Source organism: Pimephales promelas, chromosome 24 (genome assembly GCF_988280905.1).
Source record: "Pimephales promelas chromosome 24, fPimPro1.hap1.1, whole genome shotgun sequence".
NCBI classification, from domain to species: Eukaryota; Metazoa; Chordata; class Actinopteri; order Cypriniformes; family Leuciscidae; genus Pimephales; species Pimephales promelas.
Genome location: NC_142792.1, coordinates 17,122,538 through 17,138,811, shown reverse-complemented (window position 1 = coordinate 17,138,811; position 16,274 = coordinate 17,122,538). Strand labels below are relative to the sequence as shown.

Here is a 16,274-nt window from a genome sequence, read left to right as displayed (position 1 = left end):
ACCGTATGGTCTACTGCCCAAAAACACTTTCTTTCAAAGGTTTAATCTAGACAAATAATCCTGGACACGTAAGGCAATTTTAACTGGTGATTGGAGTCGGTGAATCACTTTTTGAACCGGTTCTTAAATACCAAACGATTCAGTAAATTGAATCATAGTTTTGCCAGCAGGCGGCGCTAAATTACAAAAAAAAAAAAAAATCGTCACCAGTAACAACCATGTCCCCAAAAAAACAGAGACATGTAAAAAAGTGTTGTTATTGGGGAAAAAATAATAATAATAATAATAAACTACAACATTTGAGTAAAATAAATGATAAAAAAAGTCTAGGCTAGGCTATATATAGATGCCATAGGGATATGGCACAATTTATCAGCATAGGCTACTATGTGCAAATGATGTTTGCACTCTAAAAAATGCTGGTATGTTTCGACCCAAATTTGGGTCAAATATGGACAAACCCAAATGTTGGATTAAAAATGTAATAATAATTCAAAATTACATTTTTAACCCAACATTTGGGTTTGTCCATATTTGACCCAAATTTGGGTTAAAACATCCCAGCGTTGTTTAGAGTGTGAGAAACATTCAAAATAACATCTTCAGCAAATAATCTTAATTTTTAGCTCTAAATTACATGATTTACTATTTTTGACAACATTATACAAAAGCCAATTAACAGATAAATTAGCCCTGCAAACTTGATTGTGTGGGTATACAGAGTATTGCATGTAGTTATAAACATATAAATTAGGCAATAGTGTTATAAACAGCTAATTGACAGTTAACCTGGAAGATTGATTTGTATGGTAAATTATTATTATTATTTTTTTTTTTACGCATGGAATGGACGTGATGAATTGTGAGGATTTGTTTTATTGCACTCTTTGTTTCGGGGAAAGTAAGTGAGTGCCGTTAAAGAGAGGAAGAGGAAGGGTAAATAGGGAGGGGTGGAAATATGGGGGATGGGACGAAGAGTAAAAGAATAGTAATTGTTGCGTTGCATCAGGGAACGTGCCTTCACTCTATATTTCTGTTGCCATGGAAACCTGTGAGGGAGCTGGCGGATATCTGGGAGACCCCCAGCGAAAGTCCTCCACACACACACACACACACAGAGAGAGAGAGAGAGAGAGAGGGAGAAATCCTGTGTGGTTGTGTGGGAATATCTGAATACATTTCATTTTAATTATTTGAATGGAATCCAAAGCTTTGGAAAGAAGCAATTGTTGTGTCTGTTATTTAGATTTATGATCAAATCCCACGGATCTGCCAAAAGCCCCACTTAATCTCAGTGTGTATCTAGTTAATAAAAGCTCTAGGGAAATTAACTCCTCTCTTAACTGTATTTCATCTAATGAGATTGATTTACTCAAATTATGACAGAAATGAAATACTGTAGAATATCACTGTTAAACTTTCTTGAGATAATGATCGAGATGACTGATATTTTGATTGCTAGCATTGCTTGTTTTCCCCTTTACTCCTCCAGATGCACCACATCTATATCTGCTCAATTGTTTATATATGGCATGGCTACTTAACATTCATGTTTCATAAATTGGCAATTCATAGTTCCAAAGTAAAAAAAAAAAACAAAACAAATCTTGTCATTACATTTTGTTTTCCACTCTATTTTACATATATACCAGAAAAATAATTAATTTGCTGTATATTTTGTACTTTTTATTCTAATTTAACTTTACTGTACAATGCAAGAAAATTGTGAAATTTGATAAAACTAGACAAGGTGATGTAATAAAATATGATAATAAATAAAACATTATATATATATATATATGGTAACACTTTATTTTGATGGTCCCTTATAAACATTCTGTTGAGTAACTTTGCAACTACACATATATATATATATCTAAATTACATAATTACATTTAAATTACATAATTTACATTTATATACAGTTTATATATATATATATATATATATATATATATATATATATATATATATATATATATAAATCTATGTACAGTATATACATGAAAATATTTCTTTAATATATACAAGCATGTGTGTGTTTATATATATATATATATAAAAATACAGTGGTGTGAATAAGTTTTTGTCCCCATGCTAAAGTTGCCTAAAAAGAGGAATAAAAAATCATCTTTTGGATATTGATCTTAATGCCTTAATTAGAAAAATGAGGAAAAATCCAACCTTTAAGGACACAAATTTTCTTTGTGAATGAATAATGTATCATAAATAAATAAATGTTTTTCCTATAAAAAAATACAGGGTGCATAAGTCAGGACACCCCTATGTTAAATTCCCACAGAGTCAGGCAGATTTTTATTTTTAAAAGCCAGTTATTTCATGGATCCAGGATAATATGCATCCTGATAAAGTTCCCTTGGCCTTTGAAATTAAAATATCCCCACATCATCACACACCTTCCACCACACCTAGAGATTGGCATGGGGTACTTTCCATAAGATCATCTTTCGATGCAAATCAAACTAGCTATTAGGCTAACTGAAGTAAAACCATGCCAATCTCTAGGTGTGGTGGAAGGTGCGTGATGATGTGGGGATATTTTAATTCCAAAGGAATTAAATTACCCCTTTTCACAGTGTGTGTTGCTTTTAGTCAGTTTTGAGAAAATGTAGCATCATCTCAGGAAGTGTGCTTTTGCTGTGTTAAGAAACTAATTAGATGCATCGCAAAACCCAAAAGCTTAGACACCATCTGCGCTAACGAACGTGTGGTCTTGACTTCTTTTCAGCAATGGGTAAAATAATTAAATCCAACTAGACTTTAATAATGTTATTCTTTAATAAGCAAGAAGTGTGGCCTGTACTAATGCACTCTGGAGTAAGATCATATATCTGTTTTACAACAAAGCAATGTGCATTTCACATTCTTTATGTTGTGTGGGAAACATTGAACGCAAATGTAACATAAGGCCTGTTTATGCTTAAGGGAAATGATAGGAAAGCACTTTCTCTATTATTGCTTATTGCTTCTGTTAGTGTTATTTTTACAGGAAGTATGAATGAATATGAAACAGTTTTCTCAAAACCATCTCTGTTTAAAGCAGCTCGCATGCTGAGATTGTACTGAGTCATTCACAGTGAATACAAATGAAAGTACAACACACACACACACACACAAACACACACACACACACACACACAGATTGCTGGAATGCCCCATGCAGTGAAAAATATCCCACCACGTGACTGAATTGGCTGTAGAAAGAAACTGTGGAAACGTTTAGTGTAAAAATATTTGTAATATCTGTGATACTCATTTAAATGACATTTTTTTTAATCATCATAAGAGATTTTTCGTAATTTTTTTTTTCTGAGCTAATCATATTCAGTTTGTTTTCACAATTGCAGCATTTTTCCAAAACACTCCTCTATGACCGGTACAGACAGGAAATGATGCGTTGTGCTTTGTGCCATCTGAGAGACTTTCTGCAAAACAAGCAGAATACGACACAATTTAGCGACAATATATAAAAAAAAAACCTTGATAGACATTCAATTGTAAATATCATATACAATATATATATAATGGAAATGGAAAAGAAATTGAGAATCTCAGATGTTAACTAAAACAATCATTTATCCTTCTGAAAGTCTTGCCCTTCATTGTCACCTTTAAATCTTTTTATACAGATTGTGCCAGATTTGGCATCTGTGATTCAAATTGTGTTGGTATCTTGCATATCTTCTTACGGAAATATTTTTAATAGGGCTGTCAAACGATTAATCGCGATTAATCGCATCCAAAATAAAAGTTTGTGTTTACATAGCTAATATATGTGGGTGCACTGTAATTATTTTGTGTATATATATATATATATATATATATATATACACACATGTGTGTAAATTTAAGAAAAAAATAATTATTTATATATAAAATATTTATATTTATATATAATATAAATTATATGTAAATCTATATACAGTGTATATATATATATATACATATATATATATATATGAAAATATTTCTTAAATATATATACAAACATATGTGTCTATTTATATATATATATATATATATATGAAAATATTTCCTAAATATATATACAAACATATGTCTATTTATTTATATATATATATATATATATATAATTATACACAGTGCACCCACATATATTATGTAAACACAAACTTTTATTTTGGATGTGATTAATCGCGATTAATCGTTTGACAGTCCTAATTTTTAATCCATATTTTGATTTTTTTTTTTTTTTCACACCAAACTATATGGATTCAGAATAGAGCCAAATGGACCACTTTTTTGGAACTCAAAAGAAAAGAAAGAAGAAGAAAATCAAGCCAATTTTTACCTTTTGGCATCTGTCTTTGAACATACTTCTCTCTGGACTAATAGTGCATCTTCAAAGTATTTCATACAGATTATGTGTATCACAAATCAATATATTACATTCTGTGCAGTCTTTGTTTGAAATTGAATGGAGACAGTCTGTGAAGCTGTTTGAATGAAAAAGCAGAATGACCATTCTGCTTAATAACTCCTTTTGTAAAATACTTTTTTCAATTATAAAATGATGATAATAATAATGAATATATATTTCTGAAGTCATTAAATATTAAATTAGTCTCTGTGTTTGCATCCAGTTTCATTGCATGGAAAAGAGCGGCATGCACATTCTGCTTAACTCCTTTTTTTCAGTATTAGCATTAGCTATCATCATCCTCATCATTGACAATCATCATCATCACAATCATTACATTTTTTGAACTTATTAAATATTAAATTACTCCTAGTTTGAGCATGATAGACAAACACCATCCAATTTCATTCAATTTCTTTTTGGGTGGTTTTCTATTGCTCACTTGAAATAGTACATACTATTTTTAGATGATTACTAAAATCTAATTTTTGAATGCAGACTATAAAGCTGAACACCTGATTATTGTGACCTCTTTAATGTTTTAAAACCTTGTCTACAAAATAATTGCTTGCACATAAAATCTGATGTTTTGCACAAAAATGATCCCTTTAAAAATATACACGCATCTGTATTGTTCAGCCCTCTTCCATCGTTGGAAGTTTTCAAGATGTTTCTTCATGTTTGATCAGGTTGATAAATGCACGCACACATACACACACACACACACACACACATCTAGGCAAGGTCGCAACAGAGTCCTGAACTGAAGCTTTTTCTTGATTCTTTTTCCATGATGAGTCATTTCACACAATGTCAAAGATATCAGTATGACTAATACTTATTATGCCTTTGCATTTTCCAAAGAGCCCATTCTTATTTGAATGCATGTGTTTTTTTCCCCTCCAGATCTAAAAAGGGACAAGGAACAAGGTCGAGGGTTATTACATTCACCTGTTATTATTACACTGAAAGAAATGCGATGCAAGGCGGACCTAGAACCAGCAACAAATGCAGAAAGGCATCAATTAGTATCCTATTTAGCAGTGTATGTAGCTCAATGTTTGACTCTGAAAACACCCTAGCAACACCCTAGCAACCATTTAGAACACCTTGAAATGTATCAATTCCAATTACACAAACTTTGTATTTGATTTAAAAAAAAATCCCAAACTCAATTGCCATTAAATGTCAGTAAGAAGTATAGGCACATAATGAACATATGGATGAGATTGTATAAATTGTTACAAATTAGTCACCAATTTACCAAAATGTAAAATAGTTACAAATTGCCTTGATAATGTTGCAATAATATTTCCTTTTAAAATAAATAATTACAAAAATAATCATTTTACTTTATTTGCAGGCTTTTTTTGCGACCAACACATTTTAGCAAGTACATTTCAACATTAAAACAGGCAAAATATTAAGAACTCATGGAAATGCTTTTCATTTCAAAGCAGGTGTTTTTATTGCACCTTTCAACTCCATTGCGGTAAAAAAAATAAGTATAGAGCAAGAGTCGTCCTTGAAGCTGTATCTTGATTTCCGATTGCATGCAAAATGTGCAAGTGTTAAAAGGAAGCTTATTTCAAAGGAGAAACAGCAGCCAACAATTCAAAACTAGCCCCCGTCACCCCCCCCTGAAGGTCCCATGTGACCCAGTTTCAGGTGTGTTAGTTTGAGAATCAGCTTTGCGGTTAACACATGCAAGCAGCTTTTTTTTCTTTTTTTTCGACTCAAACAGGCACACATACACCGTATCGTGCGCTCCCAACCCCTGATATTATCTGTATAGACTGACTCATACTCATAATCACATACATAGTATAACAACACCAAACTAACAGAATAGCTAAGTCAGCAGTGCTGCGCCACAAAGAAACCTCATGGGTTTCATGAAAAGCTTTAAACAGACAAGTGTTTAAACGTCCATAATGCTCTGATATTGGAGTCCAGTTAGCATACTGATATTATATAGTTTATTACATTCCATTTAACATTTCTGAATTTGAATTCAATTTAAATTGAGGTAGTGAACAAGATATTGAATTGCAAATAAAAGGAAGTAAATTCCAAGAAATTCACACAGCTGTAATTTTTGCAACCTAATTTATTTATTTTTTTCAGTGAGCCTGAGTGAACGAAAGCTGAAGACCTGACAGTCTCTGTTTTAGTGTTTTGAAAAAAAAAAAACAGTTTGCTAAATTGATACTTTTAAGAAGGATAAAAAGTTTGTAGTCCAGATGGATGGATGAATGTATGGTTGGTTGGTTTATTTTATTCTATTCTATTTTATTTATTTATTTATTTTAATTTTTGTATTTAACAGGGACAATACACTAAGCATTGTTACACTAGACAACCGATGCTGTGTACATAGGGCATATAGCGTGAAGCTAGTTTCTGTCCCGCGTCCCTGGTTGGTTGGTTGTTTGGTTGTGGATGGATGGATGGTTGTTTGTTTGGTTGGTTGTGATTGGATGGATGGATGGATGTTTGGTTGGTTGGTTGATTGGATGGATGGATGGATGCATGGTTGGTTGGTTGGTTGATTGGTTGGTTGGTTGATTGGATGGATGGATGGATGCATGGTTGGTTGGTTGGTTGATTGGTTGGTTGGTTGATTGGATGGATGGATGGATGGATGGATGTTTGGTTGGTTGGTTGGTTGGTTGGTTGGTTGATTGGTTGGTTGGTTGGTTGATTGGATGGATGGATGGTTGGTTGCTTGCTTGTTTGCTTGTTTGTTTGGTTGTGGGTGGATGGATGGATGCATGGTTGGTTGGTTAATTGGATAGATGGATGGATGGATGCATGGTTGGTTGGTTGATTGGATGGATGGATGGATGCATGGTTGGTTGGATGGATAAATGGTTGAATGGATGGATGGATAGATGGATGGTTTCTTGTTTGTTTCTTTATTTGGATGGATGGATGGATGGATGGATGGATGATTGGTTGGTTGGATGGATGAATGGTTGAATGGATGGATGGATAGATGGATGGTTTCTTGTTTGTTTCTTTGTTTGGATGGATGGATGGATGGATGATTGGTTGAAAGGATGGTTGGTTGGATAGATGGAGGGAGGGTTGGATGGATGGATGATGGGTGGATGCTTGGATAGATGGTTTGTTGGTTGTTTGTATGGACAGACACAGACAGACAGACAGCAATATAGAGTGTGCTATGCTCTAAAATTCCTTCATAAGAGAATATAATCCTTAAAGAAAATGAGACCGTTGCGTTTCCCGAAGGCATCGTTAGCCAACTATGGTCGCAAGTTCCGTCATTATCAGCATAGTTCAACGAGTTAGTGTTTCCCGAAACCATGGATCCAACGAACATTCGCAAACAGCATCGCAAAGTTGTGTGTTTGGAATGACAGCTCTCGACCTGTGGTTAGAAGCATAGTTTCTAAATTGCATCACATGTAGATGTAATAAATCCTTGTCTTGAGCAAAATAAGCAAGCTGACATTCAGTACAACCTGTGTCTTTTATTTACAATACATACAAATGTGTTTGACATCTTTGAGTTTGTCAAGATATGTAAAGCACCATTTTTGAAGACTGCACATGTGCGAACGTGCTCTACTAGGCTATGTAAGAACGAGCCTATGATTAAATCTGGAAATAAACCGAAATAACTGAGAAAATGTGAAATATTCCTCAGATGCCTGCCTGTAATTTATATCAAAACATCTAGCATTAATTCGATCTCAAACAGTTTAATTAAAATAAGTTATTACTCCACCACGTGCATGACATCATAAACCAATGTGGTTGAACATTGTGGTTATGTAACATTGTGGTTGAACATATATGGTTTCGGGAAACAGTCGTGACTGGCTAGTCGATTTCTTCAACAATTCATCGTATTATGGAAGTTAAGCAGCGAGTTACGTCGTTGTACGGGAAACGCACCCCTGATTGGCTGAATGGGCGTGTACTGATTCTGAAAGGTTGTATTTTTCAATTCACTGGGGTTTGTTTAAAAACAAGAACGGTACTAAACTTAAGGAAAGTATCCACTATATACCATCATAAAAAAAAAAAAGAAAATCGGGAGCTTAACAGCTGATTTACCCATAGTGCTGATGTCTATACTGGGAAAATGCATTGAATGCAATGTACTTACAAAAAAATACTGATGACGCAGTGTTAAGTGTTAACATTACCTGTGTTTAATTAAGTTGCTGAACATGGACAGACTCATTTGGTGGATAAAAGATTTCCTCTCTTGTTCTTGTCAACGGCAATAAAATACAGGAGCCCAATTAAGAACAATTTTATCACCTGTACTTTTTTCTTTTTAAATTTATGAGTTTTAAAAAAAGGTTTTTGAAATGTTGTTTTAGGTTTCTCTCAAATGTTTCATGTGGGCCTCTCAACCATCAGAAATATATCTCGATTATGGTCAGACACATCACTGGCGAAGCCACGTACAGCATACCTTTGAAATGATGTTGCCTGGCAACCAAAGGTTCACAGCCAGACTCAATAGAAAACACTTAATGGTCATAATGTCACGCTTCATGAAATATGAAAAAGATCATTTATACAATTTACGCAGTGCAATGAATGATTTCTCGCTTACAGCAGTTTTCCTTATGGCTGGTCTAATGTAGATTCTGGGCCAGGCGGTGTGTGGGTTCCCAACATGTTTAACACACTGTGCAAAGATCATTTCTGGTAATGAACTGTGAAGATTTATGATAAATATATCTAAAGTGTCTGGACCCATTTCGTATGTTACGACATAGCAATATTGATATAAGAACCTAATTGGATGAATATCAAGAACATATCAGGCTCATGTTATACACGAAAATCAAATAAATAAAGGAAATATATTTTTTTGAAAGAACACAACACCCCTTTTTAGTAGCCTACATTACGATTCTACTCATCTGTGTAGTGTATGAACTTAATAAGGTTATATTGTTAAATTATTTAATTTGCTAGTTTAAAAAAAATCATTGTGCTACAATCATGTTTATAGAATAAAAAATCACAATCAATGTGAATCCCAAAGTTTGAAAAAGGCTGGACACTTTAATGAGGATTGTTGAAGAAAGTGTGCTTAAATGTCAAGATTATAATGTCACAATAGGGGAACAAAAACATGTATTCTTCTAAAAATAGAAGTGAAAAGTTCCCTTTCATCTTTAGTAATTCTTACGAATAAGGCCAGAAATATACAAGACTACAGATGCATCTGATTAGCAAGTGTGCTGTCCTGTCATGCATACGCATACTTGCATACTTGTACATACTTAATGTAATTGTACTCATGTTTAAAGGTATACTATAGACATCATATATCCCCGCCCCTTTTCAGCTCTGCGCTCGTTGTGTTCTGTCTTATGGTTTGTATTACCACAGCATGAAGGGAAGATCTTATGGATTTATGAATAAACCGCTCTTCCAATCTAGTGACATTTGTAATGGCATCCTCTTCAAACATTACAGAGCCCATGATAACTTTCGTTAACTCTACAATAAGTAAATCCACTTCACCAGCTAATTACTCTTCAATAGCGATGTCATAGAAATATACAGAGCTACCGCAAAATTGGAAGTTTAAGACAAAATTTTAAGGATGGATGGATGGATGGGTGGATGTTGGATGGGTGGGTGGATGGATGGATGGGTGGGTGGATGGGTGGGTGGATGGGTGGATGGGTGGGTGGATGGGTGGGTGAGTGGGTGGGTGAGTGGGTGGATGGGTGGGTGAGTGGGTGGATGGGTGGGTGAGTGGGTGGATGGGTGGATGGGTGGGTGAGTGGGTGGATGGGTGGATGGGTGGATGGGTGGGTGGATGGGTGGGTGAGTGGGTGGATGGGTGGGTGGGTGGGTGGATGGGTGGGTGAGTGGGTGGATGGGTGGGTGAGTGGGTGGATGGGTGGATGTTGGGTGGGTGGATGGATGGATGGATGGATGGATGGGTGGATGGGTGGGTGGATGGATGGATGGATGGATGGATGGATGGATGGATGGGTGGGTGGATGGGTGGGTGGATGGGTGGGTGAGTGGGTGGATGGGTGGATGTTGGATGGGTGGGTGGATGGATGGATGGATGGATGGATGGGATGGAACAGGTGGATGGATGCATAGATTGTATCACCTGAACATTACACCAACAGGGGCTGTAATGGAATCACATTCTAAATAGAGTTGACATTAGTATAGAGATGGTGCCCTATTTGCAGCTATAACAGCTTCTACTCCAATGGGAAGGCTTTCCATATTATTTTGGAGTCTTTCTGTGAGAATTTTCCCCCATTCGCCAGTAGAGCACTTGTGAGGTCAGGCACTGATAATGGACAAGAAGGCTTGGCTCGCAACCTCCGTTCAAGTCCACCTGAAGGTGTTTGATGGGGTTGAGGTGCGGACCAGTCAAGATCTTCCACACCAAACCCATACAACCATGTCTTTATAGACCTTGCTTTGTTCACTGAGGCACAGCCATGCTGGAATAGAACACGGCCTTCCCTAAACTCTTCCCAAAGTTGGAAGCATAGCAGTGTCCAAAATGTCCTGGTATTGATGTCTTGGTATATTTATTCATCTTATAGAAAACAATTGTAGAACTAGCTGTGAAAGAATGAGACCATTATTAAGAGGTGTGAAATAAAACTGCCAATTGGAGGCTTCTTGCCTCTGGGAATGAGTTGATTGTCCTTGGAAAATGTTACATCTTGCCTCTGAGAAAGGGTGACCAATCAATTGGCAGGACTCCACAATTAAAGAGAAAGGCAAGGGAAGTAAAACTTAATTGTGGGAAGCAGGAGGGGTGAATACCAGAAAAATAAGTCACTTGGTTATTGTGAAATAACAGATTAGAAAAATGTATAAAAATAAAGTGGACAAGTTCTGCAGGCATCTCAGCTTTTTCCAATAAAGTCTGAACTGAATTTTCACTTTCTAGAACTCTTCCCCTTGCGCTTAATTTGCAAGAAAGAGACGACTTTTCTTCACAACGGTATGCTGAAGCACTGGAAGTAAGTGGCCTGTAGACCAACCACTGAAAAACAGCCCATACACTTATCCCTCCTACAACAAACTAGAAAGTTGGCACAATGCAGTCTGACAGGTAACTTTCTCCTGGGATCTGCCAAACCCAGACTCGCCATCAGAGAAGTGTGATTCATCTTCATCACCCCACAGAACACATTTCCACTGCTTCAGAGACCAGTGGCGGCGTGCTTTACACCACTCCATCCGACGCTTGACGTTGGACTTAGTGATGTGAGGCTTCCAAGCAACTTTGGATCATGGAAACCCATTCCATGAAGCTCCCGCCGCACAGTTTTTGTGCTGATATTGATGCCAGTGGTCTTAGATTTAGCTGTATTTGGCTGAGTTTGTCTGGCTCGCCAATGTATTTGAGAAATAAGTAAGCTTGAGCCAAGTTCTTGTGGGGAAAATAATTAATTAAAGGTAGTTGTGTAGTAATTATTTCGCAAAAAATGTTAGCGTCAGACGTCAAATATTCTGTGGAACAGAACTTTTTACCTGCTACGAACAATAGTGCATCTGATTAAAGATACCTGAAATACACTTAATCTTTCAGTGGAAGTTTGAAACTCATAAGCTATGGAATCAGCATTGGTGATTTTACGCAGTATGCTCCTCGGCACTCAGTGACCGGTTCGCTCTGTGACTTACGCGGTCTTCCGTTTTGTGCTTCCAGTTTCCAATAATATCTCGAACTGTTAACTGTGGATTATCTAGCAAAGGTTAAATTTCACGAACTGAGTTATTGGAAACCTGGCATCCTATCACAGCACCACACTTAAATTCACTGAGCCCTTCAGAATGACCCTTTTTTTCCACAAATGAACTCAATAAGAGGTGTGTCCCAATAATTTTGTCCATATAGTGTATCTTCAATTGTTTGTGCCAAATAACAACCTTCTCTTAGGGGCTATTTACACGACTCTGTTTTCAACTGAAAACAGTTTATTTTATGCGTTTTAGCCATTCGTTTACATGACAACGGCGTTTTGGGTGCCCGAAAACGCAAACTTTTGAAAACGTGTTCAAAGTGCAAACAACAAAAACGTGAATCTCTGAAGATGATGTCATCATGCAAATGCGTATTACGTGTTCAGTCTATAGTGTTTCATCGCCATCTTCTGAACCAGCAATGCGAGTTTGAGAGGAGCGCCCCCCACAAATCTTGCGAGAACGGCAACTTTACGGCAACGGCGTCACAGACATCAACAACAACACGAAGCACGAAAGACACTTGCGCACATTTCAGACATGATACTCAACGATGGAAAAAGCGGTCGGAAGAGACTAGGAAAAAGAAAAGAGAATGAACCTCTCCACTCAACCCCTAAATAAATGCTTCGATCTGCAAGTTTTGTTTAAGTTCTTTTGCGTTTGTTTTTGTGTATTTTATTTTGTGATTTCACCGTAATGTCCACACCGATTTATCGGCAGGCCGATATTATTGGCCGATATTAAGCATTTTCCAAACTATGGGTATCGGCAGTTAGAATGGCCGATAAATGAATATTTCAAAAATAGAATAAAAACGGACGAAAAACGTTTCAACCATGTCATGAGTGTTGGCGTTGTATAGTTTGTCCACTCTAAACCGTCCCTTTTGGCAACACTCGTTGAGTTGGTCACGATACATACATTGCTTGAATAACAATTAAAAGAACATCCCCATCAGTTCTCATAACACAAATAAGCATGACAAAATTGTGAATCATGTCCAGTTTTGCTGCTGTTAAATAAGCCGAGAGTGAAGCGGAATTAGCTAGTAATAGTTACGTTACGTTGTTAAAGTGTAGTTGACTGACTGTCCTTTTAACTTTTGAAAATGTGACTAAAGTATTTCTTCAATAGCGTGTGACAGTTATTGCAATAAGACGTATCATCTCTCCTTGGCCTGTTATATTGAAAATGTACAGTATGTTTTACAATTTGCAGTATGACGTTATCCATTGCTAAATTATGGCTCATCATGGACTAGCTAAGCACAAAGCTAGCTAATGCCAGTCTGTTCTGTTGTGACAATAAAAGAAACAAGTTTCTTTTTAAAATGCATTATCATATTATTTTAGTTAAAACTCATAAATAACTACAAATAACTAATTTTAGGGAAATCTGTTAATGTTTCGTTGGGCGTTTCTGAAAAATAAATAAATAAATAAATATCGGCCGATATATCGGAATATCGGATTTTAAATCCAACAAATATTTGTATCGGTATCGGCCTTCAAAATCCTTTATCGGTCAGGCTGAAGAGCGCGAGTGAAGACTGCACGCACGTCTCCACAAGAGACACTATGTATCCATGACACTAATAGCGCTCAGCTTGAGTTCAAAAACACATTTTAGCGCTAGATCTCTTATTTAATCCAAAAAATGCACACTATGCAAGATTTTTACATTAATAGAACAGCTTCAAATGGTTATCAGGCTATGAGTGCAGAGACCAGTCTATGGCAGAGTATTTACGACAGTAACGTTAAAAACAAATACTCCACAGCGACTCTAGGGGTCGCTGTTTGACAAAAACGGAATTCCTGCATAGTGTGCCTTTAAGCATATCGTTGTCGTGTAGAGTCAGACATAGCCTTAGAGAAATGTTCATGGCAGAAAAAAACCCCTCTAATTGTTATGTAATATCATCTGAGTGTGTGAGTGCTGTAAACAGGCCACGTAATATTGCCTAATGTTTCCCGGAAATTACTTTGTTCCCATTGGGGTGACTAAGTTTACATTTGTTTCAAATTCTCTGGAAATCACAGTCAAGTATAAACTATGCAGTTGTATACTTTTTATTATTGAGGGAATGTTCCAGGTTAAATACAAAATCTATGGAGAGCATCAGTCTTCATAGATTAGCCACAGAAAATAATTTTGACACTGTCAGTTTGAAAAAATAAGCAAGTCACATTTACATTGGAAATCTATGGGGCAAGACATTGCACTGAGATTAACATTTAAAATACACACTGTTACTAATATTCAGCAAATACTATTAAACATTATACATGTTAACATAAAACTAGATTGATAAAATCACTTATTCGCTTCTTGTTACTGCCTTGTCCCATAGACTTCCACTGAAAGTGCACTTTACATGCAATTTTTGTTCATTTTTACAAACTACAGTAAGTCTAATTTTTTGTTTGTGACAATGGACATCTGTAGGTATTTCATTTGCAGGTACAAACATTTGCAATTTTTAATTATTGCAATAATGGAAATGAAAATGTATGATCGCAGACAATATTTCAATAGCAGTTAATCAAATTTTAATACATTCTACTCGTGAAGTGATCCAATTGTGTCGGAAAACAGAGAAGTACAAAATATATCACTATGAAAGCGTTTACAAACCAAAAAAATATATATAGAAAACATCCAATGTTGCATAGATCAATAACACATTTACATAAAATATAGATAGGCCATGACGAAAGGCAACTCTTCAAAAATTCACTTGCCCTTGTATTCTAAAGAGTAACAAATGATGCGTTACAACAGGCTTGTATAGTTACGTATGCAGCCAACATTCATGCACATATATATGTACATCTCAGCATACACACACGATATGTTTATAACAAATATCAGTCCTGATATTAATAATAGTCCGTAATTCATAATGCCCAAGTTGGCCAAAGCAGATTTAAAGGTGTTAAATCTCCACTCACCTGACGAACACGACAAACTTTATAAAAATAGTTTATCAGAACAAAATAAATATTACAAATATATTAGTTCACTTCCGAAGTTAATACTTCATATATAATTGGCCATTATAAATATAATTTGGTCTTGAAAGATTTCAGTTCTGCAGTGAACTCAGGGACTGGATGGTTTTTTCACAGTTTAGACGAATCCTCGTTCCCTCTCGTTGTCTTCTTGCTTTAGAGACTTTCTTCCGGAACCAAACCTAAACCTCCACTTGTTTGGTAAATCTTCTTCAGGGATTCAGCACACCACTTTGCTGAAAGACAAAACTCTTGAAGCGGAGACCAGTTAGTCTGGTCTATTTAGATGGCTTTAGAGAGGTTTTGGGAACTTGACCAGCAGGCCAACCAGCTAAATCAACTAAACACCAGTTTGACCAGGCTGGGAGACTAGCCTTCTTTCTTGTGCAGGGAAAGCATATTCCTTGACTCAATCTCATATTCCAATCCATTCGGTATGAGGCAACCTGAGGTTTACTGATGGATGGATGAACGACTCCTCACATCCCCTGAGAATCATAGGTGTCTGTTGGTCGGCGTACGCCGAGGCTAAACGTTAGCTTAGTTAGCGTACTGGGAGTAGAAGGCCACTTTGACTCGCTCGATTTGATGGCAGAGTTTGATGGCGGGGCCGAGCTTTAGGTCCATGCATTCTTGGACTGTAGGAAGTGTCAGCAGCAGCAAGGCCTGTCCATCAATGTCCTTGAGAAGGAACAAACACGTACGAGTTAGCATGAATATTAGATTTTATTTGACAGATTTAGCTTGTTCTTGTTTGCTTCAGTTGTACACACCATGAATGATTTGAAAGCAGACCAAGAATGTTTATTAAAGAATAATTCTGGTATTTAACACATTGAGTCTATTTTGTAGTTTGTTTTGAATGAAATAGAGTGGTGGACTTAGAAATTTTGACAATGGGTCCTGTCTCGACTTTTTGACTATTTTAGAATCGCCTGTGAGAGCTTTAGACTGGGTGTCTATGGGCATGCACAAACATGTCCTTAAAGGGTTAGTTCACCCAAAAATGAAAATTAAGTCATTAATTACTCACCCCCATGCTGTTCCAACCCCGTAAGACCTTCGTTCATCTTCGGAGCACAAATAAAGATATTTTTGATTGAATCTGAGAGCTAGATCAGTCC

General features: G+C 36.2%; 1 protein-coding gene and 1 long non-coding RNA gene across 3 annotated transcripts in view; one reads left to right on the top strand and one right to left on the bottom strand.

Moving 5' to 3' along the window:
- The window catches only part of LOC148965197 (uncharacterized), a 106,761-nt gene that overhangs the window by 35,859 nt on the left and 54,628 nt on the right, over nucleotides 1–16,274 (top strand). The gene's annotated exons all lie outside the window — the stretch shown is intronic.
- Nucleotides 14,193–16,274, bottom strand: part of sfmbt2 (Scm like with four mbt domains 2) — a 50,227-nt gene continuing 48,145 nt past the window's right edge. For both annotated transcript variants that reach the window (XM_039668550.2, XM_039668551.2), the window contains one exon: nucleotides 14,193–15,831. In XM_039668550.2, coding sequence (XP_039524484.2) covers nucleotides 15,691–15,831 — 141 coding nt within the window. In that variant the 3' untranslated portion in view covers nucleotides 14,193–15,690. The remainder of the gene's footprint in view (nucleotides 15,832–16,274) is intronic.